A 27,715-nucleotide genomic window follows, 5' to 3' on the forward strand; every position below is an offset into this window, starting at 1 on the left:
TCATATTGTGTGATATCAGTGTCGTATTGTGTGATGTCTGTGTCGTATTGTGTGATATCAGTGTCATATTGTGTGATGTCAGTGACATATTGTGTGATATCAGTGTCGTATTGTGTGATATCAGTGTCGTATTGTGTGATATCAGTGTCGTATTGTGTGATATCAGTGTCGTATTGTGTGATGTCTGTGTCGTATTGTGTGATATCAGTGACATATTGTGTGATATCAGTGTCATATTGTGTGATGTCAGTGACATATTGTGTGATATTAGTGTCGTATTGTGTGATATCAGTGACATATTGTGTGATATCAGTGTCGTATTGTGTGATATCAGTGTCGTATTGTGTGATGTCTGTCGTATTGTGTGATGTCTGTGTCGTATTGTGTGATATCAGTGACATATTGTGTGATATCAGTGTCATATTGTGTGATGTCAGTGACATATTGTGTGATATCAGTGACATATTGTGTGATATCAGTGTCGTATTGTGTGATGTCAGTGTCGTATTGTGTGATGTCTGTGTCGTATTGTGTGATATCAGTGACATATTGTGTGATATCAGTGTCATATTGTGTGATGTCAGTGACATATTGTGTGATGTCATTGTCGTATTGTGTGATGTCAGTGTCGTATTGTGTGATATCAGTGACATATTGTGTGAAATCAGTGTCATATTGTGTGATGTCAGTGACATATTGTGTGATATCAGTGACATATTGTGTGATGTCAGTGACGTCTTGTGGGATGTACACCAACTGTCCCTGTTGAGTGAGGTGGTTACAGTGGTTTTGTAGTGATCGCTATTCTTCAGGCAGTTTGTTTCACAGATTGATAATGTCCTTAATCTGTTGAGTGCTACTTTCTGTTCTTCCTTAAATGTATGCCTTTTTATTAATGCTCTTTCATTGAAGAAAATTAGGATACAGTAAATTATGGTAAATTCTGCATCATTTCAAGGTATTGTCCTACAGCCCTTCAGATCTAAAATGTGGCAGTCCCTTCCCTCAGTGCAGTATAAGACAGTGTCTGAATGCGCCTCTCGCAGGTCCACATCACCACCAAGAAGATAGACCTGAGCCACATCACCTCCAAATGTGGATCAATGTCCAACATCCGTCACCGGCCAGGTAATCAACACTTTTTTAGTTGATTCATTAATATTGAGTGATTATCTAATAGAGAAAGTATTCCAATCTTTTGGATGAACAGGGCATAAGGACAATACATTTCTAGTTACACTTTCATACATGACATTTTTATGCTGTACCTCAGACAAGTCACTAACTGTAGTTTAATTAGCAATGGACTATTAATCCTACAGGCATTTTGTCCTGTGTAGTTACATAGTTCAACTATTGCTTCTGTTTATATGAGTATTGATTCATTCATATCCTTTACTTCTCCTCTCTTCTTCTCCTCCCCTCTTTTCTTCTTTTCTTCTCCTCTCTCCTCTCTTCTTCTCCTCTTTTTCTCTTCTTCTTTTCTTCTCTCTCCTCTCTTCTTCTCCTCTCTTCTTCTCTTCTTCTCCTCTCTCCTTTCTTCTTCTCCTCTCTCCTCTCTTCTTCTCTTCTTCTCCTCTCTCCTCTCTTCTTCTCCTCTCGCCTCTCTTCTTCTCTTCTTCTCTTCTTCTCTCCTCTCTCCTCTCTTCTTCTCTTCTTCTCCTCTCTCCTCTATTCTCCTCGCTTCCTTCTCTTCTCTTATCTTCTCTTCTTCTCCTCTCTCCTCCTCTATTCCTCTTCTCTCTCCTCTCTTCTTCTCCTCTCCTCTCTCCTCTTTTTCTCTTCTCTCCTCTTCTTCTCTTCTTTTCTTCTCCTCTCTCCTCTCTTCTTCTCTTCTTCTCCTCTCTTCTTCTCCTCTCCTCTCTTCTTCTCTTCTCTTCTTCTCCTCTCTCCTCTTCTTCTTCTCTTCTTCTCCTCTTCTCCTCTCTTCTTCTCCTCTCGCCTCTCTTCTTCTCTTCTCTTCTCTCTTCTTCTCCTCTCTTCTTCTCCTCTCCTCTCTTCTTCTCTTCTCTTCTTCTCCTCTCTCCTCTCTTCTTCTCCTCTCGCCTCTTCTCTTTCTCTTATCTATTCTTCTCTCCTCTCTCCTCTCTTCTTCTCTTCTTCTCCTCTCTCCTCTATTCTCCTCGCTTACTTCTCTTCTCTTATCTTCTCTTCTTCTCCTCTCCTGTTCTCTTCCTCTCCTCTCTCCTCCTCTATTCCTCTTCTCTCTCCTTCCTCTCTACCTCTCCGACAGGGGGTGGTAACGTACGTATTGAGAGTGTGAAACTGGACTTCAAGGACAAGGCCGAGGCCAAAGTGGGCTCATTGGCCAACGCCAGTCACACCCCGGGGGAGGACAAATCATGGTGAGACAGTCTACAGTAAAAGGACAGTACAGGGTCATGTTCATTAGGCACCAACAGAAGAAAACGGACTGAAACAGGGAGGGACTACCTGGACTTTTCCAATAAGAAACTCTCATTTTCGTTTTCGATTGCAAAATGTTTTAAAACAAGTTCAGTTTAAAACAAGTTCAGTTCAGTTGCGTGCCCTAATGGACACGGCCCAGGTTTACATAGATGGCTTAGTGGTTTAGAGCATGGTGCTGGCAACAGCAAGGTTGTGGGTTTGATTCCATGGGCCGTGATTAACCCTCTCCCCCTCTCTCTCTCTCTCTCTCTGTCTCTCTCTCAGATCGAGAGCCACAAGCTGACATTCCGTGACACGGCCAAGGCGCGCGTGGACCACGGGGCAGACGTTATCACCCTGTCCCCAGGTGGCACGGGGGGCACATCCCCCCACCGTCTCAGTAACGTGTCATCCACGGGCAGCCTCAACCTCCTGGACTGCCCCCAGCTGTCCACACTGGCCCAGGACGTCACCATGGCCCTGGCCAAGCAAGGCTTATGAGCCTCCTGCCTCCTCCCTCGCCCCCTGGTTCCTGGTCCTCCATCTCCCCCTGGACCTCCTGGATCCCTTGGACCCCCTGGTCTTAACATCCCCCTTCAACATTTCTCCGTCGGCCCTCCACTGCAACAACCCTTCGCCGTCGTCCCCCAAGATAAGAAACCAGACGACTGTGATCAGAGTATCAGAGTCCATCTTCCATCATTCCACTCCCCCTCCCTCGCTCCTCCATAGGAAAACATGCTGTTTAAACTACCACCACCAGGGGGATTTTAATGACTGACTAGGATGTTTGTTCTTCTTCTTTCTGTTCTAAGGGATGTGCTCGACTCTGCTAGGGTGTGTTGTGTTGTTCTTTTGGCTTCTTTTCATTCCATGTTGAACGTTCTTTGGGACAGTACTGTAGATGGCCAGTGTGCTAGCTAGCTAAGGCATTGAAACAGGTACAGGGATAGTGTTGATAGGGTATTATCGGTTATCTAAGACTTTACAGTGATTCTTATTGTGTGGCAATGATCTCAAAGACATTCCATTTGGCCTAGGATATTAAGCGGCCCAGCCTGGTTTCATTCCCAACACACACTATATATACAAAGTATGTGGACACCCCTTCAAGTTCGTGGATTCGGCTATTTCAGCCACCCCCCTGTTGCTGACAGGTGTATAAAATTGAGCACACAGCCATGCAATCTCCATAGAAAACATTGGGAGTAGAATGGCCTTACTGAAGAGCTTAGTGGCTTATAAGATGGCACCGTCATAGGATGTCACCTTTCCAACAAGTCAGTTTGTCAAATTTCTGCCCTGCCAGAGCTGCCCCAGGCAATTTTAAGCACTGTTATTGTGAAGTGGAAATGTCTAGGAGCAACAACGTCTCAGCCGCGAAATGGTAGACCACACAAGCGCACAGAATGGGACCACCATGTACAAATCGTCTGTCCTTGGTTGCAAAACTCACTACTGAGTTCCAAACTGCCTCTGGGAGCAACTTCAGCACAAGAACTGTTCGTCAGGAGCTTTATGAAATGGGTTTCCATGACCGAGCAGCCGCACACAAGCCTAAGATCACCATGCGCAATGCCAAGAGTCTGCTGGAGTGGTGTAAAGCTCGCCGCCATTGGACTCTGGATCAGTGGAAACGTGTTCTCTGGAGTGATGAATCATGCGTCACCATCTGGCAGTCCAACGGAAGAATCTGGGTTTGGCCAGGAGAACGCTACCTTCCCCAATGCATAGTGCCAACTGTAAAGTTTGGTGGAGGAGGAATAATGGTCTGGGGCTGTTTTTCATGGTTCGGGCTAGGCCCCTTAGTTCCAGTGAAGGGAAATCATAACACTACAGCATACAATGACATTCTAGATGATTCTGTGCTTCCAACTTTGTGGCAACAGTTTGGGGAAGGCCCTTTCCCGTTTCAGCATGACAATGGCCCTGTGTACAAAGTGAGGTCCATACAGAAATGGTTTGTCGAGATCGGTGTGGAAGAAATTGACTGGTCTGCACAGAGCCCTGACCTCAACCCCATCGAACACCTTTGGGATGATGTGGAACGCCAACTGCAAGCCAGGCCTAATTGCCCAACATCAGTGCCCGACCTCACTAATGCTCTTGTGGCTGAATGGAAGAAAGCCCCCGCAGCAATGTACCAACCAGGGGCGGTCCTGGGGGGGGGGGGGGGGGGGGGGGGGCCTGTGACAACAATTTTGGACCCCTTGTGGCCCCCCTAAATGTGGAGTATGAAATAATTTTTACATAACTAATTTTTGCTATCGTTCTTTTTTTACATCCGTTATTAGACAGTGGCAACGCGGAACACTAATGATTATGAACATGGTCTTTTGCCTGCTAATGCCTGCAATGCAGTGAAGAAAACGATATGACAACAACAACGTCTAATGTAACTGGCCCCTCTAACAGTACAACTAGCCCCAGCTTGGCCCCCCCAGTTGAAATGGTCTAGAACCGCCACTGGTACCAACATCTAGTGGAAAGCCTTCCCAGAAGAGTGGATGGCTGTTATAGCAGCAAACGGGGGACCAAATCTAGACTTGGGAATGTCACGTTAGGTGAACATTTAAAAAAGAGGTTAATGCCCATGATTTTGGAATGAGATGTTCGATGAGCAGCTGTCCACATACTTTTTATCATGCAGTGTATATGATCCAGTATCCCAGGTCCTGTATGTGTCTCGTAGACAGGAGGCTGTTTCGTTTGTGAACAACAATTCATCTACAACACAACACAATTCAATATGTTACAACTGTAACGGTAAAAAATGGCTGTTCAGACAAGCTTGTTTCAATTCATTGGCAGAAAATGTGATGTTTTCTATTTGAATTGATTTTGTTTTAGTCATGTGACTATATGACTTCATGATGTCATTTGCTGAATTATTAGACCACATGTGGTTTTGTTTCGTTTTTTTAATCTCATTAATAGTGCAAATGGTAGTGTTGATGTCACAGTGGCTGAACTAGCTTGGCACATACTGTGGCTACACATTGCAGTCATGTCAAGTTACAATGCTATAAAATCCTAGCTTTCCAATGGACCTCTTCCCCAAGCCATCAGGCTGCTTTTCTGCTTCAGTGAGCATGTGAGCATTCATTTTACATACAGTAGCTCTGTGATTTTCACGAAACAGTCGCTATTATGCTGATGTGACAAAAGCCAGTGAGTGACCTAATAGCACAGAGTTATAGACATAAAAGGTCTAGAGAGTGAACACTGTAGCTAGGGACTATACTGTGTCTATTCAGTGAACACAGTCTATAACCGCTTTGTACCAGCCTTAGACTTACACGTTTGCTTCCAACAAGCCTTTCTCCTACGTTTAGAGTAGCAAGGACATGGACCTTGAATGAGCCAAGGGCCTGCAGTCGCTTGTGTAACTACGCAGAAAGTGTCTGAAGCTTTATATTTAAATAAACATTCCATGAAAAATAGCAGCTATGGTGTACACTGTGAAAATGTCCCAGTCAGATGGTACGGACAGGACTTTCTAAGGAAAGAAGGTTAAAGTAATGAAGGGATGTAGTGGAAGGAAAAGGAAGTCATTCTCAACTTGTACGTGTTTGATAAAAATGTTCTAGCTTATTTTTATCTGTCGCCATTTGTGATACCCTCCCACCCACCCCCAATTTCCAGATGTTGGTTACCCTTCAGGGTTTTTCTCAAACCCGTTCCTCCCTCTTCCTCCCTCTTCCTCCCTCTTCCTTCCTCTTCCTCCCTCTTCCTCCCCCTCCCACAACCCTTTGCTTGTTTAAGTGTATTTAAAGAGACCATGTAGATGTGCACACTTTCCAATGTTTGAAACAATGCTGTTGACAAAACACTCCTACAGAATAATAACAACAGGAATAAAACTATAAAATGAATTAAATACATTCGTTTGAAACATTTTCTGGAGCTTCCCCAAATATAATGAGCTGTTTTTTTAAATGATGTCATAAATGTGTCTGCATTATGTTATTGGGACTGTGGGTTTTAGATTGCACTCTCCTGAGAGAATGACAGAGAGAGAGAGAGAACGACAGGGAAGAGATTATGTGAAGGGTAATTCATGGAGTCATTTTGGTGATGTAATTTGGGAAGGCTAACTGCATGCAACATATGTTGTTGGGCCAAAAGGTTGTGCCCATCAGAACAGAACACTGTCATATATATATTTGTAGATAAGTCGTTTAATAGATGATGTACTTTCTGGTCGTCTACACACCCCACAGCGCTGTACAGCCAACCAATAATCGTAATTGTGTGAATATCACTAGAAGGTATTTGTGGGTTATTTTATTCCCCTTTAGTGACGTGTCATACCATGAAATGTCAATGTAATCAAAACAGGGATAGGGTTTTATTTCAAGGTAATTAAACAACCTGTTGATGTTATTCATATGGAGATATATTAAATATGTGTGGAGGGCGTGGAGAAATACTCCAGCCTGAATGTGCCGCATGTTGTGTGTAAACCGATTATGCTTTTATATTGGTGTTTTTTCTCGTCGTTTAGCCTACTGTTCCCAGTAGCCGACCCGATCATACTTATGTTGTTAAGGAAAACATCTGTTCTTACTTCCTAGCAGTCGTACTGCGTTTTTACAGCAGCCCCCCCTCGCCGCTGTTTGATAAATCACTCTGCCGTTCCCCGCTGCCGCTGCTCTGAAGGTGGTGCTGAAACCATATAGATCTCGCTCTGTTACCTCCTGTTACCACCGCCGACATTTGCAGCCATTTTACACAAGCAGAACGGAATCATGTCGTGAGGCATCACATCACCTGGGACGACCGGACCCAGCTACGTCTGGACGGCGACAAGTCGACAAGATGGTGAAGCGGAAAAGCCTGGATGAGACCGACACGGAGTGCGGCAAGGGTATACCGTTCCCGATCCAGACCTTCTTATGGAGGCAGACCAGGTTAGTGTCGTGACAGCCATTGACAACAGGTGTTTGCCGCTGCTCAGAATATACGGGGGTGAGATTATATGCCAACCAAGCTAACTCGCTCCCTTAGGTTATAAATGAAAACATGTGTTACATCTGTATAGAAGGTTTTTATGTGAGTGTCAATCATTTGACTCGTTATACACCCGTTGACCGGGTTGTCATGTCAGGCTATGCGTCAGTTCATTTGGTTAGGCTATTGTAGCCTATTTAATACATCCAAACATACAACAACATGAAAAGAAAAAACCCGAGAAAAACAGCTAGTTCTCGTACAGGGGATATGTTGTAGAGGAGGGGGGGCTAAGATGTCACACCTGTAGACATGGCTGGGAAAGGTGAAGGTGATATCACGCATCCGCTGTAACCGGCTGAATCCATCTGATATGTATACAGTATGTTATTTCTAGAGGTAGGGCTAGGCTATGAGCGGTATAAGCGATCATATTTTATCATTTGGATGATACCACTGGCCACTTGCACGAAGACGTTTGGCGGTCTAGCTCCAACATTTGCGTCACAGCCTATTCAATTTACCCTATGTAGCGAATGATATTATTTTCAAACAATGATGTAATGAACATTTAACACGCCCCAATGTTTTCATGATTGCAGCGCGTTTCTGAGGCCGAAGTTGGGGAAACAGTATGAGGCATCTTGTGTGGTAAGCCATTTTCTTAACGCGACAGTTATGATTAGAATGAATCATCGCTCGGCTTCTCCCGCGGCCTCACCGCACCTGCGAATTAGGGGAGCATTTTCCAATTGGAGTTTGTTCTGTTCTATTCTGTACCTTGCCCGTTTGGTTAAACTGTTATTACTATGAATTGTAGCTAGTTCAAACTCATCTTTATAATGAATCTATACATTGTAATAACACGTCTGAGTGTATGACCAAATAGTAAATTGGGCTATAACTCAGGCTTGCTGCTTTCCCCAAGGCATATTACTTTGCTTGAGGACACATATGGGCCACATACACTGGCACTCAATGGCCCTTCAGTTTCTGTCTCAGAGACGTCACTGGCCCATGTTCATGAAGCATCTCCAAGTAGGAGTGCTGAGCTAGGATCAGTTTGACCTTTTTACATAATAACAAATAAGATTACATGGACAGGGGACTCTGATCCCAGACCAGCACTCCTACTCTGAGACATTTCATGAATACGGGCCACTGTGTCTCTCTCCTAGTCCTTTGAGCGGGTGCTGGTAGAGAACAAGCTCCATGGGCTCTCCCCGGTGCTGTCCGAGGCCATCCAGAGCATCTCTCGCTGGGAGCTGGTCCAGGCCGCCCTGCCCCACGTGCTCCACTGCACCGCCATCCTGCTCTCTAACAGGAACAAGCTGGGTAAACACACACACACACACACACACGGACGGACGCAGGCACGCACATGCATGCACACACACGCACACAGACATCCATACAGTAATACACACACTCATACAGTAATACAGACACAAATACAGTTATACAGACACACACAGACATACACACAGACATGCATACAGTAATAAACACACAGACGCACATACAGTAATACAGACATGCATACAGTAATACAGACATGCATACAGTAATACAGACATGCATACAGTAATAAACACACAGACGCACATACAGTAATACAGACATGCATACAGTAATACAGACATGCATACAGTAATAAACACACAGACGCACATACAGTAATACAGACATGCATACAGTAATACAGACATGCATACAGTAATAAACACACAGACGCACATACAGTAATACAGACATGCATACAGTAATACAGACATGCATACAGTTATACAGACACGCATACAGTAGGACAGACACGAATACAGTAATACACACACACACACACACACAGACACGAATACAGTAATACACACACACACACACACACACACACACACACACACACACACAGACAGACAGACACGAATACAGTAATACACACACACACACAGACACGCATACAGTAATACAGACACGAATACAGTAATACAGACACAGACATACACATACAGACATGCATACAGTAATACACACACCCATGTATCCCATCACACCAATCAAACACTGATCTCTGACCCAGGGGTGTCAAACTTATTTGGCCCCGTGGGCCACACTTAAACGCCAAAATGGATAAAAAAGAGTCCTCTATCCATCACTTTTGGAATTATCGATACTCTCTGACTGTCTAGCTTTAGTAGCGTATCAATAACTGTTATCAAGCTGGACAGAGTGAAGAGACTATAAATTACTGTTATCAAGCTGGACAGAGTGAACAGCCTATAGATGACTGTTATCAAGCTGGACAGAGTGAAGAGACTATAGATGACTGTTATCAAGCTGGACAGAGTGAAGAGACTATAGATGACTGTTATCAAGCTGGACAGAGTGAAGGGACTATAAATGACTGTTATCAAGCTGGACAGAGTGAAGGGACTATAAATGACTGTTATCAAGCTGGACAGAGTGAAGAAACTATAGATGACTGTTATCAAGCTGGACAGAGTGAAGAGACTATAGATGACTGTTATCAAGCTGGACAGAGTGAAGAGTCTATAAATGACTGTTATCAAGCTGGACAGAGTGAAGAGACTAAAAATGACTGTTATCAAGCTGGACAGAGTGAAGAGACTAAAAATGACTGTTATCAAGCTGGACAGAGTGAAGAGACTATAAATTACTGTTATCAAGCTGGACAGAGTGAACAGCCTATAGATGACTGTTATCAAGCTGGACAGAGTGAAGAGACTATAGATGACTGTTATCAAGCTGGACAGAGTGAAGAGACTATAGATGACTGTTATCAAGCTGGACAGAGTGAAGGGACTATAAATGACTGTTATCAAGCTGGACAGAGTGAAGGGACTATAAATGACTGTTATCAAGCTGGACAGAGTGAAGAAACTATAGATGACTGTTATCAAGCTGGACAGAGTGAAGAGACTATAGATGACTGTTATCAAGCTGGACAGAGTGAAGAGTCTATAAATGACTGTTATCAAGCTGGACAGAGTGAAGAGACTAAAAATGACTGTTATCAAGCTGGACAGAGTGAAGAGACTAAAAATGACTGTTATCAAGCTGGACAGAGTGAAGAGACTATAGATGACTTATCAAGCTGGACAGAGTGAAGAGACTATAGTTGACTATTATCAAGCTGGACAGAGTGAACAGACTATAGATGACTGTTATCAAGCTGGACAGAGTGAAGAAACTATAGATGACTGTTATCAAGCTGGACAGAGTGAAGAAACTATAGATGACTGTTATCAAGCTGGACAGAGTGAAGAGTCTATAAATGACTGTTATCAAGCTGGACAGAGTGAAGAGACTATAGATGACTGTTATTAAGCTGGACAGAGTGAAGAGTCTATAAATGACTGTTATCAAGCTGGACAGAGTGAAGAGTCTATAAATGACTGTTATCAAGCTGGACAGAGTGAAGAGTCTATAAATGACTGTTATCAAGCTGGACAGAGTGAAGAAACTATAGATGACTGTTATCAAGCTGGACAGAGTGAAGAGACTATAGATGACTGTTATTAAGCTGGACAGAGTGAAGAGTCTATAAATGACTGTTATCAAGCTGGACAGAGTGAAGAGACTATAGATGACTGTTATTAAGCTGGACAGAGTGAAGAGTCTATAAATGACTGTTATCAAGCTGGACAGAGTGAAGAGTCTATAAATGACTGTTATCAAGCTGGACAGAGTGAAGAGTCTATAAATGACTGTTATCAAGCTGGACAGAGTGAAGAGACTATAGATGACTGTTATCAAGCTGGACAGAGTGAAGAGACTATAGATGACTGTTATCAAGCTGGACAGAGTGAAGAGTCTATAAATGACTGTTATCAAGCTGGACAGAGTGAAGAGACTATAGTTGACTGTTATTTTACATTTACATTTACGTCATTTAGCAGACGCTCTTATCCAGAGCGACTTACAAATTGGTGCATTCACCTTATGATATCCAGTGGAACAACCACTTTACAATAGTACATCTATATCTTTTTTTTGGGGGGGGGGGGGGGGGGTTAGAAGGATTACTTTATCCTATCCCAGGTATTCCTTAAAGAGGTGGGGTTTCAGGTGTCTACGGAAGGTGGTGATTGACTCCGCTGTCCTGGCATCGTGAGGGAGCTTGTTCCACCATTGGGGTGCCAGAGCAGCGAACAGTTTTGACTGGGCTGAGAGGGAACTGTGCTTCCACAGAGGTAGGGGGGCCAGCAGGCCAGAGGTGGATGAACGCAGTGCCCTTGTTTGGGTGTAGGGCCTGATCAGAGCCTGAAGGTACGGAGGTGCCGTTCCCCTCACAGCTCCGTAGGCAAGCACCATGGTCTTGTAGCAGATGCGAGCTTCAACTGGAAGCCAGTGGAGTGTGCGGAGGAGCGGGGTGACATGAGGGAACTTGGGAAGGTTGATCACCAGACGGGCTGCGGCGTTCTGGATGAGTTGTAGGGGTTTAATGGCACAGGCAGGGAGCCCCGCCAACAGCGAGTTGCAGTAATCCAGACGGGAGATGACAAGTGCCTGGATTAGGACCTGCGCCGCTTCCTGTATAAGGCAGGGTCGTACTCTGCGAATGTTGTATAGCATGAACCTACAGGATCGGGTCACCGCCTTGATGTTAGCGGAGAACGACAGGGTGTTGTCCAGGGTCACGCCGAGGCTCTTAGCACTCTGGGAGGAGGACACAATGGAGTTGTCCACCGTGATGGCAAGATCATGGAAAGGGCAGTCCTTCCCCGGGAGGAAGAGCAGCTTATCTAGCTAGACAGAGTGAAGAGACTATAGATGACTGTTATCAAGCTGGACAGAGTGAACAGACTATAGATGACTGTTATCAAGCTGGACAGAGTGAAGAGACTATAGATGACTGTTATCAAGCTGGACAGAGTGAACAGACTATAGATGACTGTTATCAAGCTGGACAGAGTGAACAGACTATAGATGACTGTTATTAAGCTGGACAGAGTGAAGGGACTATAAATGACTGTTATCAAGCTGGACAGAGTGAAGAGACTATACAGTGCATTCGGAAAGTGTTCAGACCGATTAACATTTTCCAAATTTTGTTACGTTACAGCCTTATTCTAAAATGTATTAAATAATGTTTTTTCCTCATCAATCTACACGCAATATACCCCATCATGACAAAAACAAAAACTGATTTTTACAAATGTTTGCAAATTTATTACAAATAAAAAACAGAAATACCTTTTTTACATAAGTATTCAGACCCTTTGCTATGAGACACGAAATTGAGCTCAGGTGCATCCTGTTTCCATTGATCGTCCTTGAGATGTTTCTACAACTTGATTGGAGTCCACCTGGGGTACATTCAATTGATTGAACATGATTTGGAAAGGCACACACCTGTCTATTAGGTCCCACAGTTGACAGTGCAAGTCAGAGCAAAAACCAAGCCACGAGGTTGAAGGAATTGTCCGTAGAGCTCCGAGAAAGGATTGTGTTGAGGCACAGATCTAAGGAAGGGTACCAAAACATTTCTTCAGCATTGAAGGTCCCCAAGAACACAGTGGCCTCCATCATTCTTAAATTGAAGAAGTTTGGACCCACGAAGACTCTTCCTAGAGCTGGCCGCCAGGCCAAACTGAGCAATCGGGGGAGAAGGGCCTTGGTCAGGGAGGTGACCAAGAACCTGATGGTCACTCTGACAGAGCTCCAGAGTTCCTCTGTGGAGATGGGAGAGCCTTCCAGAAGGACAACCATCTCTGCAGCACTCCACCAATCAGGCCTTTATGGTAGAGTCGCCAGACGGAAGCCACTCCTCAGTAAAAGGTACATGACAGACCGCTTGGAGTTTGCCAAAATGCACCTAAAGGACTCTAAGACCATGAGAAACAAGATTCTCTGGCCTGAAGAAACCAAGATTGAAGCCTTTGGCTTTGGCTTGGCCCTCACGACGCCAGGACAGTGGAGTCAATCACCATCTTCCGGAGACACCTGAAACCCCACCTCTTTAAGGAATACCTGGGATAGGATAAAGTAATCCTTCTAACCCCCCCCCAAAAAAGATATAGATGTACTATTGTAAAGTGGTTGTTCCACTGGATATCATAAGGTGAATGCACCAATTTGTAAGTCGCTCTGGATAAGAGCGTCTGCTAAATGACGTAAATGTAAATGTAAAATGAATGCCGAGCGTCACGTCTGGAGGAAACCTAGCACCATCTCCACAGTGAAGCATGGTGGTGGCGGCATCATGCTGTGGGGATGTTTTTCAGCAGCAGGGCCTGGGAGACTAGTCAGGATCGAGGGAAAGATGAACGGAGCAAAGTACATAGAGTTTCTTGATGAAAACCTGCTCCAGAGCACTTAGAACCTCAGACTGGGGTGACGGTTCATCTTCCAACAGGACAACGACCCTAAGCACACAGCCAAGACAACGCAGGAGTGGCTTCGGGACAAGTCTCTCAATGTTCTTGAGTGGCCCAGCCAGAGCCTGGACTTGAACCCGATCGAACATCTCTGGAGAGACCTGAAAATAGCTGTTTAGCGACGCTCCCCATCCAACCTGACAGAGCTTGAGAGGATCTGCAGAGAAGAAGGGGGAAACTCCCCAAATACAGATGTGCCAAGCTTGTAGCGTCATACCCAAGAAGACTCGAGGCTGTAATCGCTGCCTAAAGTGCTTCAACAAAGTACTGAGTAAAGGGTCTGAATAGTTATGTTAATGTGATATATCTGTTTTTTATTTGTAATACATTTGCAAAAATGTATATAAACCTGTTTTTGCTTTGTGATTCTGGGGTACTGTGTGTAGCTTGATGAGGGGGGGAAAAAACAAATCAATTTTAGAATAAGGCTGTCACATAACAAAATGTGGAAAAAGTCAAAGGGTCTGAATACTTCCCAAATGCACAGTAAATGACTGTTATCAAGCTGGACAGATTGAAGAGACTATAAATGATTGTTATGAAGCTGGACAGAGTGAAGAGACTGTAAATGACTGTTATCAAGCTGGACAGAGTAAAGAGACTGTAAATGTAGGACCATTATAATTTCTACACAGTTTCGATTTGGTTTTATTAAGTAATTAAGCGGATTCTGTGCTCCGTGAAGCGTTCCCGGAAGTATTGCAATGTTGGGCCTCTGGGTTTAGAAACTCTGTGATCAAACCACCAGTGGGCCGCATTGAACAGGCCATATGTTTGACACCCCTGCTCTGACCCCTCACCCCTAACCCCAGGTCACCAGGACAAGCTGGGCGTGGCGGAGACCAAGCTGCTCCATACCCTCCACTGGATGCTATTGGAGGCGGCCCAGGAGTGCAACCAGGAGCCCAGCCTGGGCCACGGATGGTCGGGGGGCAGCAGCAGCTCAGCCTTCCTCCAGCCAATGGGGATTGGGAACCAGGGTTCCCCCCCAGCCAGAGGTGGCCAAAGTGGCCCAGGATCAGGCACCGGTTCTGGGTCAGGAGCGCCACGCTGCAGCGGGTCCCTGGAGGAGGATGAGCACGCCCGCACCAAGCTCTTCCATAAGAGCATGGCCACCGTGGAGCTGTTTGTCTTCCTCTTTGCTCCCCTCATTCACCGCATCAAGGTACCTCTGATTCATTCTTCCTGCTGGACTATCCCCTATTGATCTGTGTGTGTAGATGCTGCGGTTGTGTTTCATGGCTCTGGGGAATGCTTTGGTACCCTACTGTGCGTGCGTGTCTGTGTGTGTGTATGTAAACTTTTTCGCTGTGTCGTCTAGGAGTCTGACCTGACTTTCCGATTGGCCAGTGGTCTCATCATATGGCAGCCAATGTGGGAGCACCGGCAACCTGACGTCCCCGCCTTCTCTGCCCTCATCAAGCCTGTGAGGAACATTGTGACAGGTGAGACACCCAGAGGACCCCAAAGAAAGCATTTAGTACTGACTCTATGGAATCATCTGAGTTCTACTCTGCTGTTTTACATGAGACATTAGTAATATCCAAACCAAATACCATAGTAACAAAAGTGATATTTTAGTCTATTCTACACTCTAGAGACAAGACCCTAAAGGGGATCTTCTGCCCTTTCCATAGAGGGTTCCTGGAACCGAAAAGGGTTCTTCAAAAGGACCTCTTATGGGGACGGCCAAAGAACCCTTTTGGAACCCTTTTTACTAAGAGTGCATTCTATTCTATTACATTATATTCTATTCTGTTAGATTCTATTCTGTTAGATTCTATTCTGTAAGCTACCACCTGTTTTGTCAACAGCCAAGAGGAACTCCCCGGTGAACAACCAGTGTAGCCCGTGTGGGTCCAGAAACCAAGGCCCCATGGTGAGTGTTCGTCTCAGGCAGCAGTGAGACAGCTGTACCCCTCCTCCAGCCCCCCCACCCTCCCCCCAGGGTCTCTGCTAATATTATTATCACTCCTGAGTGGCGCAGAGGTCTAAGGCATTGCATCTCAGTGCAAGAGGTGTCACTACAGTCTCTGGTTCGAATCCAGGCTGTATCACATCCAGCCATGATTGGGAGTCCCATAGGACGGTGCACAATTGGCTCAGCATTGTCTGGGTTTGGCCGGGGTAGGCCGTCATTGTAAATAATAATTTGTTCCTAACTTACTTGCCTAGTTAAATAAAGGTTTAAAAAACGTCCCCTTGCTGGTATGATCTGTGTGTGTGTGGAGCATCTGATTAGAAGAGACTAGAAGCCTCTTGACTGACAGGCTCTTATTTGCTCTGTCTGCAGGGTTTCCAGGTGGTCTGTGAAACGGCCCAATCAGATTCATCCTCCCCCGGGGCTGGAGAGCAGAGCTGTCGCCGCGGCAACTCAGTGGAGAGAGGTGGGCCGTCAACGCGACAGACTCCACTCGACAAAGGGATCGCCAAGAAGAAGTAAGCCATTATGAACTGTGCAGTTCATACAAACACACACACGACATATGATACATGGACAATGTGAACAGTAAGGAAACATTAAAGGGATTGGGACAGATACAGTGGCAAGAAAACTATGTGAACCATCTGGAATTACCTGGACTTCTACATAAATTGGTCATAAAATTAGATCTGATCTTCATCTAAGTCACAACAATAGACAAACACAGTCCGCTTAAATTAATAACACACAAACAATTATACATTTTCATTTCTTAATTCAACACACCGCATAAATATTCACAGTGCAGGGTGGGAAAAGTATGTGAACCCTTAGTTTTAATAACTGGTTGACCCTCCTTTGGCAGCAATAACCTCAACCAAAAGTTTTCTATAGTTGCAGATCAGACCTGCACAGCGATCAGGAGGAATTTTGGACCATTCCTCTTTACAAAACTGTTTCAGTTCAGCAATATTCTTGGGATGTCTGGTGTGAACCGCTCTCTTGAGGTCATGCCACAGCATCTCAATCGGGTTGAGGTCAGGACTCTGACTGGGACACTCCAGAAGGAGTATTTTCTTCTGTTGAAGCAATTCTGTTGTTGATTTACTTCTGTCTTTTGGGTCATGTCCTGTTGCATCACCCAACTTCTGTTGAGCTTCAATTGGCAGACAGATAGCCTTACATTCTCCTGAAAAATGTCTTGATAAACTTGGGAATTCATTTGTCCATCGATGATAGCAAGCTGTCCAGGCCCTGAGGCAGCAAAGCAGCCCCAAACCATGATGCTCCCTCCACCATACTTTACAGTAGGGATGAGGTATTGATGTTGGTGTTGCTGTTCCTTCTTTTCTCCACACATAGTGTTGTCTGTTCCTTCCAAACAACTCAACTGTAGTTTCATCTGTCCACAGAATATTCTGCCAGTAGCGCTGTGGAACATCCAGGTGCTATTTTGCAAACTTCAGACGTGCAGCAATGTTTTATTTGGACAGCAGTGGCTTCTTCCGTCCTCCCATGAACACCATTCTTGTTTAATGTCTTACGTATCGTAGACTCGTCAACAGAGATGTTAGCATCTTCCAGAGATTTCTTTAAGTCTGTAGCTGACACTCTAGGATTCTTCTTAACCTCATTGAGCATTCTGCTCTGTGCTCTTGCAGTCATCTTTGCAGGACGGCCAGTCCTAGGGAGAGTAGCAACAGTGCTGAACTTTCTCCATTTATAGACAATTTGTCTTACCGTGGACTGATGAACATCAAGGCTTTTAGAGATACTTTTGTAACCCTTTCTAGCTTTATGCAAGTCAACAATTCTTAATCTTAGGTCTTCTGGGATCCATTTTGTTCAAGGCATGGTTCACATCAGGCTATGCTTCTTGTGAATAGCAAACTCTAATTGTGTGAGTGTTTTTTATGGGGCTGTCAGGGGTTTCGTCGTCGTCAGACGATATGGCGAAATCATCGTCGGAAAAGGAGGACCAATATGCAGCAGGATTGTGTTGGCTCATCTTGAACATTTATTAAACTCCAAAATGAACATACAAAATAACAAAACGAACTCACGATATACCGACAGTCTTCTCCCACAAATGACAAACACACCCTAATATATGGGACTCTCAATGAAAGGCAAAGGGAAAACACCTGCCTTCAATTGAGAGTCCCAACCCCAATTAACCAACCATAGAAACACACTCACTAGACTACACATAGAAATACATAAACATAGACCATAAACCAAAAAACCCGGAAATACTAAATCAAATGCCCTTCTACCAAAACACCACCCCGAACCACATAAAACAAATACCCTCTGCCACGTCCTGACCAAACTACAATAACAATTAACCTTTATACTGGCCAGGACGTGACAGGGGCAGGACAGCTCTAACCAACATCTCCAATCTCGTCTCATTGATTGGACTCCAGGTTAGCAGACTCCTGACTCCAATTAGCTTTTGGAGAAGTCATTAGCCTAGGGGTTCACATACTTTTCCCAACCTACACTGTGAATGTTTAAATGATGTATTCAATATAGACAAGAAAAATACAATAATTTGTGTGTTATCAGTTTAAGCAGACTGTGTTTGTCTGTTGTTGTGACTTCGATGAAGATCAGATCTGATTTTATGACCAATTTATGCAGAAATCCAGATAATTCCAAAGGGTTCATACTTTTTCTTGCCACTGTATTTGTTGTTTGAATCCCAGATTGCCCCTTTAATGGAACTGTCATATCTCATGCATATGATATTGTATGAAGATGAAGGCATTGCTGTCCAGCATAGTAGCCTGACTGACTGTAACGTTACTATTATACAGGACTAGTACATGTTGACCTTATAGCAGTCTAGAAAGAACAAACTGGCTGCATTCATCTAGTTTAATGTTATATAATGTAGCCTGCAGCATCACCTGTTCCTCATAGCTTAGTATGGCTCAGTAGCTCACAGCACACGTATGCATACACACACACACACACACACACACACACACACACACACACACACACACACACACACACACACACACACACACACACGAGTGCTCATTCAGAGGTTCCACTCCATCCCTTGTGTATTATGATCAGTATAATGAGTTACAACTTGTTCTTCTCAGCCTACCAGGCAGACACCAGATATAGACAGAGACTGAAACAGATCTGTCTCTCCTTGTCTGCCTGCTCTTACCAATGAGACACTTTACCCAGGGTAATGATGCTAAACTAACATGGTGCATGTCTGATGCTGGCACTGCCAGTGTGTGTGTGTATGTGTGCATGTCTGATGCTGGCACTGCCAGTGTGTGTGTGTATGTGTACATGTCTAATGCTGGCACTTCCAGTCTCCAACTCTCTGTACCTTGGCCCAGAGCATCAGGCAGGCACATAATGGATAGACATCGATCTGCCCACTGCCCAAGCTGACCCTCAGACCCACTGCCCAACCTGACCCTCAGACCCACTGCCCAACCTGACCCTCAGACCCACTGCCCAACCTGACCCTCAGACCCACTGCCCAAGCTGACCCTCAGACCCACTGCCCAACCTGACCCTCAGACCCACTGCCCAACCTGACCCTCAGACCCACTGCCCAAGCTGACCCTCAGACCCACTGCCCAAGCTGACCCTCAGACCCACTGCCCAACCTGACCCTCAGACCCACTGCCCAACCTGACCCTCAGACCCACTGCCCAACCTGACCCTCAGACCCACTCCCAAGCTGACCCTCAGACCCACTGCCCAAGCTGACCCTCAGACCCACTGCCCAAGCTGACCCTCAGACCCACTGCCCAACCTGACCCTCAGACCCACTGCCCAACCTGACCCTCAGACCCACTGCCCAACCTGACCCTCAGACCCACTGCCCAAGCTGAACCTCAGACCCACTGCCCAAGCTGACCCTCAGACCCACTGCTCAAGCTGACCCTCAGACCCACTGCCCAACCTGACCCTCAGACCCACTGGCCAAGCTGACCCTCAGACCCACTGCCCAAGCTGACCCTCAGACCCACTGCCCAAGCTGACCCTCAGACCCACTGCCCAACCTGACCCTCAGACCCACTGCCCAAGCTGACCCTCAGACCCACTGCCCAAGCTGACCCTCAGACCCACTGCCCAAGCTGACCCTCAGACCCACAGCCCAAGCTGACCCTCAGATCCACAGCCCAACCTGACCCTCAGACCCACTGCCCAAGCTGACCCTCAGACCCACTGCCCAAGCTGACCCTCAGACCCACTGCCCAAGCTGACCCTCAGACCCACTGCCCAAGCTGACCCTCAGATCCACTGCCCAAGCTGACCCTCAGACCCACTGCCCAAGCTGACCCTCAGACCCACTGCCCAAGCTGACCCTCAGACCCAGTGCCCAAGCTGACCCTCAGACCCAGTGCCCAAGCTGACCCTCAGACCCACTGCCCAACCTGACCCTCAGACCCAGTGCCCAAGCTGACCCTCAGACCCACTGCCCAACCTGACCCTCAGACCCAGTGCCCAATCTGTGCCCGCTTAGGGGGAAGAAGAACGATTTGGATTTAAATGATTTGGCATGCATCCAGTTAATGATTAATTCGTTTTAGGGTAAAACTGTGAGTGTTGAATATAAGAGTTTATACAACAGGTTGGTCTAATCCTGGATGCTGATTGGTTAAAAGCGCATTCCAGCTGGTGTCTATTCCGCAAGTTACCACCAGCTAAATCTATGACGTTAAAATTCCTATTTACTCTGTTCCATCTGACTGAGCAGTCCACTGTCTCATCAGCCCAGCCAGACAATGTATAAACATGATCTTCACTGTAAAAAGCATAGACTAGCAATTGGTTTTCAATAGCGGAGATTTGTATACAACCTGCGGTCTGTCTCTCTGACATCTCCAGCTGTCTCATAGTAATGAACGTGTAGGGGTTAGGAGAAGGGACGAGACAGACAGGCAGGCAGCATTTCTCAACTAGTCGAAATCATGAATCAGCTGGCATAATTTTTATGAATATATATAAATAAATGTAAATAGAAAAAATGTCAAATGAAACTAAATGCAGCTACTTTGCAGTTTTTCCAGCTTCAGTTTGAAGTGATTGTGTTAGCTGTGTTGTTGGCTAGCTCCTCTGAAGTGATTGTGTTAGCTGTGTTGTTGGCAAGCTCCTCTGAAGTGATTGTGTTAGCTGTGTTGTTGGCTAGCTCCTCTGAAGTGATTGTGTTAGCTGTGTTGTTGGCTAGCTCCTCTGAAGTGATTGTGTTAGCTGTGTTGTTGGCTAGCTCCTCTGAAGTGATTGTGTTAGCTGTGTTGTTGGCTAGCTCCTCTGAAGTGATTGTGTTAGCTGTGTTGTTGGCTAGCTCCTCTGAAGTAATTGTGTTAGCTGTGTTGTTGGCTAGCTCCTCTGAAGTGATTGTGTTAGCTGTGTTGTTGGCTAGCTCCTCTGAAGTGATTGTGTTAGCTGTGTTGTTGGCTAGCTCCTCTGAAGTGATTGTGTTAGCTATGTTGTTGGCTAGCTCCTCTGAAGTGATTGTGTTAGCTGTGTTGTTGGCTAGCTCCTCTGAAGTGATTGTGTTAGCTGTGTTGTTGGCTAGCTCCTCTGAAGTGATTGTGTTAGCTATGTTGTTGGCTAGCTTCCCTGAACAACAGTGTCCTGACAAGAGAGCACATGTTCTATGCCGGAAGAAATCGCGCATCATTAGCTCATTCTTATGAAGGTATCCAAATAAATTTAAGTAGAAAACAGCTTATGCAAATGCAGCTACTTTTCTGTTATTCTGACTGCAATGTTTGACCTGACTGTAAGTTAGCCATAGTTGTTTAGCTAGCAAGCAAGGGATAAGAACGTTGCCAGCCAGTATGGCAATAGAACATTTAGATCGAACGAACTGGGTCGCGTCCATAGATACACAACAAAAATACTTAACGACTGGGTCACGTCTCGGGCCTAATAACACCCATGCCAATATATCCTCCAAACACCGGCTTCTCTGACATTATCACTCAAGTATGCCATAGAATTAGAAATTAGAATACTAGAATGGTCTTGAACCTTCTTATGATGGGATAAATGGCAGACATTTTGGTCAGGGAGTTGGTCAAACATGGTTTGCCAGTGCTGTGATAAGATATTGTGTTTGTGTAAAATAATGAATTTGAAGAATTAATCAACACTGTATGTTTGTTAGCTAGATAGCCAGACAGTTTTAGAGGAATGATTCCATTAATGTTTCAAATTAAATGCCAACATGCCAACATTCCATTCAAACAATGCAGTCAATCCACAGCCATACAGTGGCTGAAATCAGTTGATGATACTGTAGGACTTAGACAAGTTGTAAATACAACAAGTTCTGTTATTGTATCATATAATAGCACTCACAGATTTCCAAGAAAGGAAACATTTAGACATTTATGGTCTGTTTACATATATTTTAGAGGCTATATATATACATACATAAACTTTGTATAAAACCTGTATAAACTGTATTTACAATTATATAACAATATTTTAGGTTGACAATAATTCTATTACACAATGTGTGATATATCACATGCCTATTTCACTTTTATTCTCCTCCATCAGTAAAATCAGGATTATATCTCTACTGCCATTCATTCACATTAGATTGGGTTGGATTTCTCCCTGACCAATATGGCTCCCATTTTCACCGCATTCTGAAACTTTTAGGGTTTATGACATCACCCCTCTAGTAATTTAATAGGATCTCTATGTTTGCATTCAGTAATACAACACATTCAATCATAGGTTCCATCAGGGGAGGATTGGGACCAGAAATCGACGCTGTCATTTCTAACATTTCTAGGCCCCCATATCGGCCCATTTTTTCCCCTTGAGGCCCCCTGGGATAAAAATCGACCAGCCAATCTTGCATTTGCCCGAAATGCAATATGGCCAGTCCGCCCCTGGTAGATTTAATGTGGATATTGGGTATGGAGAATGAGAGAGATGTGTCCCAGCCAACCTCATCTTAATGCATTGTGACAGCAGAGTGAAACGATCCATCTCTCTTCATGAGATTCACGTTTATAGGACTTCCAGCTGTGAATCAAAATAAGCTTTCTCCCCTGATTAATACCACTGACGTACAGCTCCGGTGTTGCCATGCACTCCAATCACTCCTTTCCACTGTGATGCGATGCTGATGCAGTTTCCATGGCAACCACTGCTGCTTCATCTCCGCAATGGAGGGAGTCCAGGTTGGGCAGTGTCTCTCCTGGGGGTGGGTGTATGTACGTCACTCAGTCGCCACAGCAACCTCTCCACAACACCAACTGAAAGCTTTGAGTGTGCGTGTGTCGGTTAGACAGTGTAACACGATACTGCTCCCGCATCCTGTACTCTGACATTGATTCTCCTAGTATTGACCGTCTCAACCCGACTCAGTTTAATAGTACAGCTAAGATGAAATGCTTTACCCTCCCTCCCTCCCTCCTCCGTCTCTCTGCTTTCACTACAGTATAAATCTCATTCTATTGTTGTGGTGCGGTGTAGCCCTGTGTATCGGCTCCTTTGCCATGCATCAGGGCTGTATTCATAAGGCATCAAACGTAGCCAAAATAGATTGAAACAAGGAGGGGCTCCCTGAGCATGTCCAATAAGAAAAGCTAGTTTTGTGTCTCATTGTAAAATGTTTTTCTACAGTGTGACATAATAAATATGAGCCACCAGCCAGTGACCTTCATCTCTGCTGCTGAGCTAAAGTCTTATTGATAGTGGGCTCACGTAGGCTGAACATTCAGTCTCTAAATCTCCACAGAAACACATGCTGCAGGGCCTTGTTGTTTAACACATAATACAGGGCCTTGTTGTTTAACACTTAATACAGGGCCTTGTTGTTTAACACATGCGACAGGGCCTTGTTGTTTAACATGCTACAGGGCCTTGTTGTTTAACATATGCTACAGGGCCTTGTTGTTTAACACATGCTACAGGGCCTTGTTGTTTAACACATTCTACAGGGCCTTGTTGTTTAACACATTCTACAGGGCCTTGTTGTTTAACACATTCTACAGGGCCTTGTTGTTTAACACATTCTACAGGGCCTTGTTGTTTAACACATTCTACAGGGCCTTGTTGTTTAACACATGCTACAGGGCCTTGTTGTTTAACACATTCTGCAGGGCCTTGTTGTTTAACACATTCTACAGGGCCTTGTTGTTTAACACATCCCACAGGTGAATCCTGTTTCCATTGATCATCCATGAGATGTTTCTACAACTTGATGGAGTCCCCCTGTGGTAAATTCAATTGATCGGACATGATTTGGAAAGGCACACACCTGTCTATATAAGGTCCCACAGTTGACAGTGGATGTCAGAGCAAAAACAAAGCCATGAGTTCGAAGGAATTGTCCGTAGAGCTCCGAGACAGGATTGTATCGAGGCACAGATCTGGGGAAGGGTACCAAAAAATGTCTGCAGCATTGAAGATCCCCAAGAACACCGTGTCCTCCATCATTCTTAAATGGAAGAAGTTTGGAACCACCAAGACTTCCTAGAGCTGGCTGCCCGGCCAAACTGAGCAATCAGGGAAGAAGGGCCTTGGTCAGGGAGGTGACCAAGAACCTGATGGTCACTCTGACAGAGCTCCAGAGTTCCTCTGTGGTGATGGGAGAACCTTCCAGAAGGACAACCATCTCTGCAGCAATCCACCAATCAGTATTGTGTTTCGATTGATTTGGTAAAAAATCGATTAAATCAATTTTATAATATGGCTGTAACGTAACAAAATGTGGTCAAGGGGTCTGAATAAATTCCGAATGCACTGTAAGTGATGAACGGGGCAGGAAATGATGGGGACTGGTAATTGCATTTGAGGCAGATGCAAGTGATTTCAGTCAAGAGATTTACAGATTGTTCTTTGCAGAGCTAGAACATAATATCAGACATCAATCTAGGTTTTTTTAGAGGTGCTGATTTGATCATTTGAGCTCAGTTAGGCTGCTTACAAATCATAAACTACAGTAACAAGTCCTGCCTTTAACAATTATTCGCAAAAGGCCGGGTCTAGGCCGGGTCCAGGCCAGGTCTAGGCCGGGTTATTGTAAGGCACATTGTGATAACTGCTGATATCAAAAGGGCTTTACAGATTCATGTCACTAACTTTCTCCCACCCTCTCTCTCTCCCCTCCCTCTCTCCCCCCTCCCTCTCTCCCTGTACCTTGTCTCCCCCTCCCTCTCTCCCTGTACCTTGTCTCCCCCTCCCCCTCCCTCTCTCCCTGTACCTTGTCTCCCCCAGGACCTCTGCCCCGGCGGGGATCTCCGTCTCCCTGGCCCAGCGTGCCCGCTACGCCACCTACTTTGACGTGGCAGTCCTGCGCTGCCTGCTGCAGCCCCACTGGACGGAGGAGGGGGTGCACTGGGCCCTCATGTTCTACCTGCAGCGCCTGCGTCAGATCCTGGAGGAGCGCCCGGAACGCCCGCCGGAGCCACTGGTCCCGCCCCTGCCCCGCCCTCGTAGCAGCTCCATGGTGGCCGCCGCCCCCTCTCTCGTCAACACCCACAAGACTCAGGTGGGTTATAAACATTGTGTTTATGTCAATCATTAGTTAATACTACAGTATTATATGGTGTTATAACTACAGTACTGTAAAGTCATAAGACACAGGTAATACTAGTATAAGTAGTAGTATTTGTAGTAATGCAACAGTTCAATGCCCTATATAGTATAATTAAGCAATACGGCCCGCGGGGGTGTGGTATATGGCCAATATACCACGGCTACGGGTTGTTCTTATGCATGACGCAACGTGGAGTGCCTAGATACAGCCCTTAGCCGTGGTATATTGGCCATATACCACAAACCCCCGAGGTGCCTTACTGCTTTTATAAACTAATTACCAACGTAATTAGACCAGTAAAAACAAATGTTTTGTCATATCCCTGGTATACGGTATACGGTCTGATATACCACGGCTTTCAGCCAATCAGCATTCAGGACTTGAACCACCCAGTTTATAATCCCTATATAGTATAATTTTATTTGATTTATTTATTTCACCTTTATTTAACCAGGTAGGCTAGTTGAGAACCAGTTCTCATTTGCAACTGCGACTTGGCCAAGATAAAGCAAAGCAGTTCGACATATACAACAACACAGAGTTACACATGGAGTAAACAAACATACAGTCAATAATACAGTAGGAAAATCTATATACAGCATGTGTAAATGAGGTAGGATAACAGAGGTAAGGCAATTAATAGGCCATGGTGGCAAAGTAATTACAATATAGCAATTAAAACACTGGAATGGTAGGATGTGCAGAGGATGAATGTGCAAGTTGAGATACTGGTGTGCAAAGGAGCAAGATAAATCAATAAATACAGTATGGGGATGAGGTAGATTGGATGGGCTATTTGCAGATGAGCTATGTATAGGTGCAGTGATCTGTGAGCTGCTCTGACAGCTGGTGCTTAAAGCTAGTGAGGGAGGTAAGAGTCTCCAGCTTCAGAGATTTTTGCAGTTCGTTCCAGTCATTGGCAGCAGAGAACTGGAAGGAGAGGCGGCCAAAGGAAGAATTGGCTTTGGGGGTGACCAGTGAGATATACCTGCTGGAGCGCGTGCTACGGGTTGGTGCTGCTATGGTGACCAGTGAGCTGAGATAAGGCGGGGCTTTACCTAACAGAGACTTGTAGATGACTTGGAGCCAGTGGGTTTGGCGACGAGTATGAAGCGTGGGCCAGCCAATGAGAGCATACAGGTCGCAGTGGTGGGTAGTATATGGGGCTTTGGTGACAAAACGGATGGCACTGTGATAGACTGCATCCAATTTGTTGAGTAGAGTGTTGGAGGCTATTTTGTAAATGACATCGCCGAAGTCAAGGATCAGTAGGATAGTCAGTTTTATGAGGGTATGTTTGGCAGCATGAGTGAAGGATGCTTTGTTGCGAAATAGGAAGCCGATTCTAGATTTAATTTTGGATTGGAGATGTTTAATGTGAGTCTGGAAGGAGAGTTTACAGTCTAACCAGACACCTAGGTATTTGTAGTTGTCCACATATTCTAAATCAGAACCGTCCAGAGTAGTGATGCTGGACGGGCGGGCAGGTGCGGGCAGCGATCGGTTGAAGAGCATGCATTTAGTTTTACTTGCATTTAAGAGCAGTTGGAGGCCACGGAAGGAGAGTTGTATGGCATTGAAGCTCATCTGGAGGTTAGTTAACACAGTGTCCAACGAAGGGCCAGAAGTATACAGAATGGTGTTGTCTCCGTAGAGGTGGATCAGAGAATCATCAGCAGCAAGAGCGATATCATTGATGTATACAGAGAAGAGAGTCGGCCCGAGAATTGAACCCTGTGGTACCCCCATAGAGACTGCCAGAGGTCTGGACAACAGGCCCTCCGATTTGACATACTGAACTCGATTGGAGAAGAAGTTGGTGAACCAAGCGAGGCAATCATTTGAGAAACCAAGGCTGTTGAGTCTGCCAATAAGAATGTTGTGATTGACAAGGTCGAAAGTCTTAGCCACGTCGATGAATACGGCTGCACAGTAATGTCTCTTATCGATGGCGGTTATGATATGGTTTAGGACCTTGAGCGTGGCTGAGGTGCACCCATGACCAGCTCGGAAACCAGATTGCATAGCGGAGAAGGTACTGTGAGATTCGAAATGGTCGGTAATCTGTTTGTTAACTTGGCTTTCAAAGACCTTAGAAAGGCAGGGTAGAATAGATATAGGTCTGTAGCAGTTTGGGTCTAGAGTGTCTCCCCCTTTGAAGAGGGGGAGGACCGCGGCAGCTTTCCAATCTATGGGAATCTCAGACGATACGAAAGAGAGGTTGAACAGGCTAGTGATAGGGGTTGCAACAATTTCGGCAGATAATTTTAGAAAGAGAGGGTCCAGATTGTCTAGCCTGGCTGATTTGTAGGGGTCCAGATTTTGCAGCTCTTTCAGAACATCAGCTATCTGGATTTGGGTGAAGGAGAAGTGGGGGAGGCTTGGGTGAGTTGCTGTGGGGAGCGCAGGGCTGTTGACCGGGGTAGGGGTAGCCAGGTGGAAAGCAGGGCCAGCCGTAGAAAAGGGGTAGCCAGGTGGAAAGCATGGCCAGCTGTA

General features: G+C 45.3%; 2 protein-coding genes across 2 annotated transcripts in view; both read left to right on the forward strand.

Annotated features, from left to right (window-relative positions):
* The window catches only part of LOC115179144 (microtubule-associated protein 2-like), a 61,222-nt gene extending 57,665 nt beyond the window's left edge, over positions 1-3,557 (forward strand). The window contains 4 exon segments of the mRNA XM_029740443.1: positions 1,047-1,128; positions 2,234-2,323; positions 2,326-2,345; positions 2,674-3,557. Of these exon segments, the coding sequence (XP_029596303.1) occupies positions 1,047-1,128; positions 2,234-2,323; positions 2,326-2,345; positions 2,674-2,889 (408 nt within the window). The 3' untranslated portion in view covers positions 2,890-3,557.
* Positions 3,558-6,907: 3,350 nt separating this feature from the next.
* The window catches only part of LOC115179225 (protein unc-80 homolog), a 116,659-nt gene continuing 95,851 nt past the window's right edge, over positions 6,908-27,715 (forward strand). Inside the window, 8 exon segments of the mRNA XM_029740617.1 lie at positions 6,908-7,301; positions 7,944-7,992; positions 8,520-8,676; positions 14,552-14,904; positions 15,061-15,184; positions 15,554-15,618; positions 16,033-16,178; positions 24,898-25,171. Of these exon segments, the coding sequence (XP_029596477.1) occupies positions 7,210-7,301; positions 7,944-7,992; positions 8,520-8,676; positions 14,552-14,904; positions 15,061-15,184; positions 15,554-15,618; positions 16,033-16,178; positions 24,898-25,171 (1,260 nt within the window). The 5' untranslated portion in view covers positions 6,908-7,209.

This window comes from Salmo trutta, chromosome 39 (genome assembly GCF_901001165.1).
Source record: "Salmo trutta chromosome 39, fSalTru1.1, whole genome shotgun sequence".
NCBI classification, from domain to species: domain Eukaryota; kingdom Metazoa; phylum Chordata; class Actinopteri; order Salmoniformes; family Salmonidae; genus Salmo; species Salmo trutta.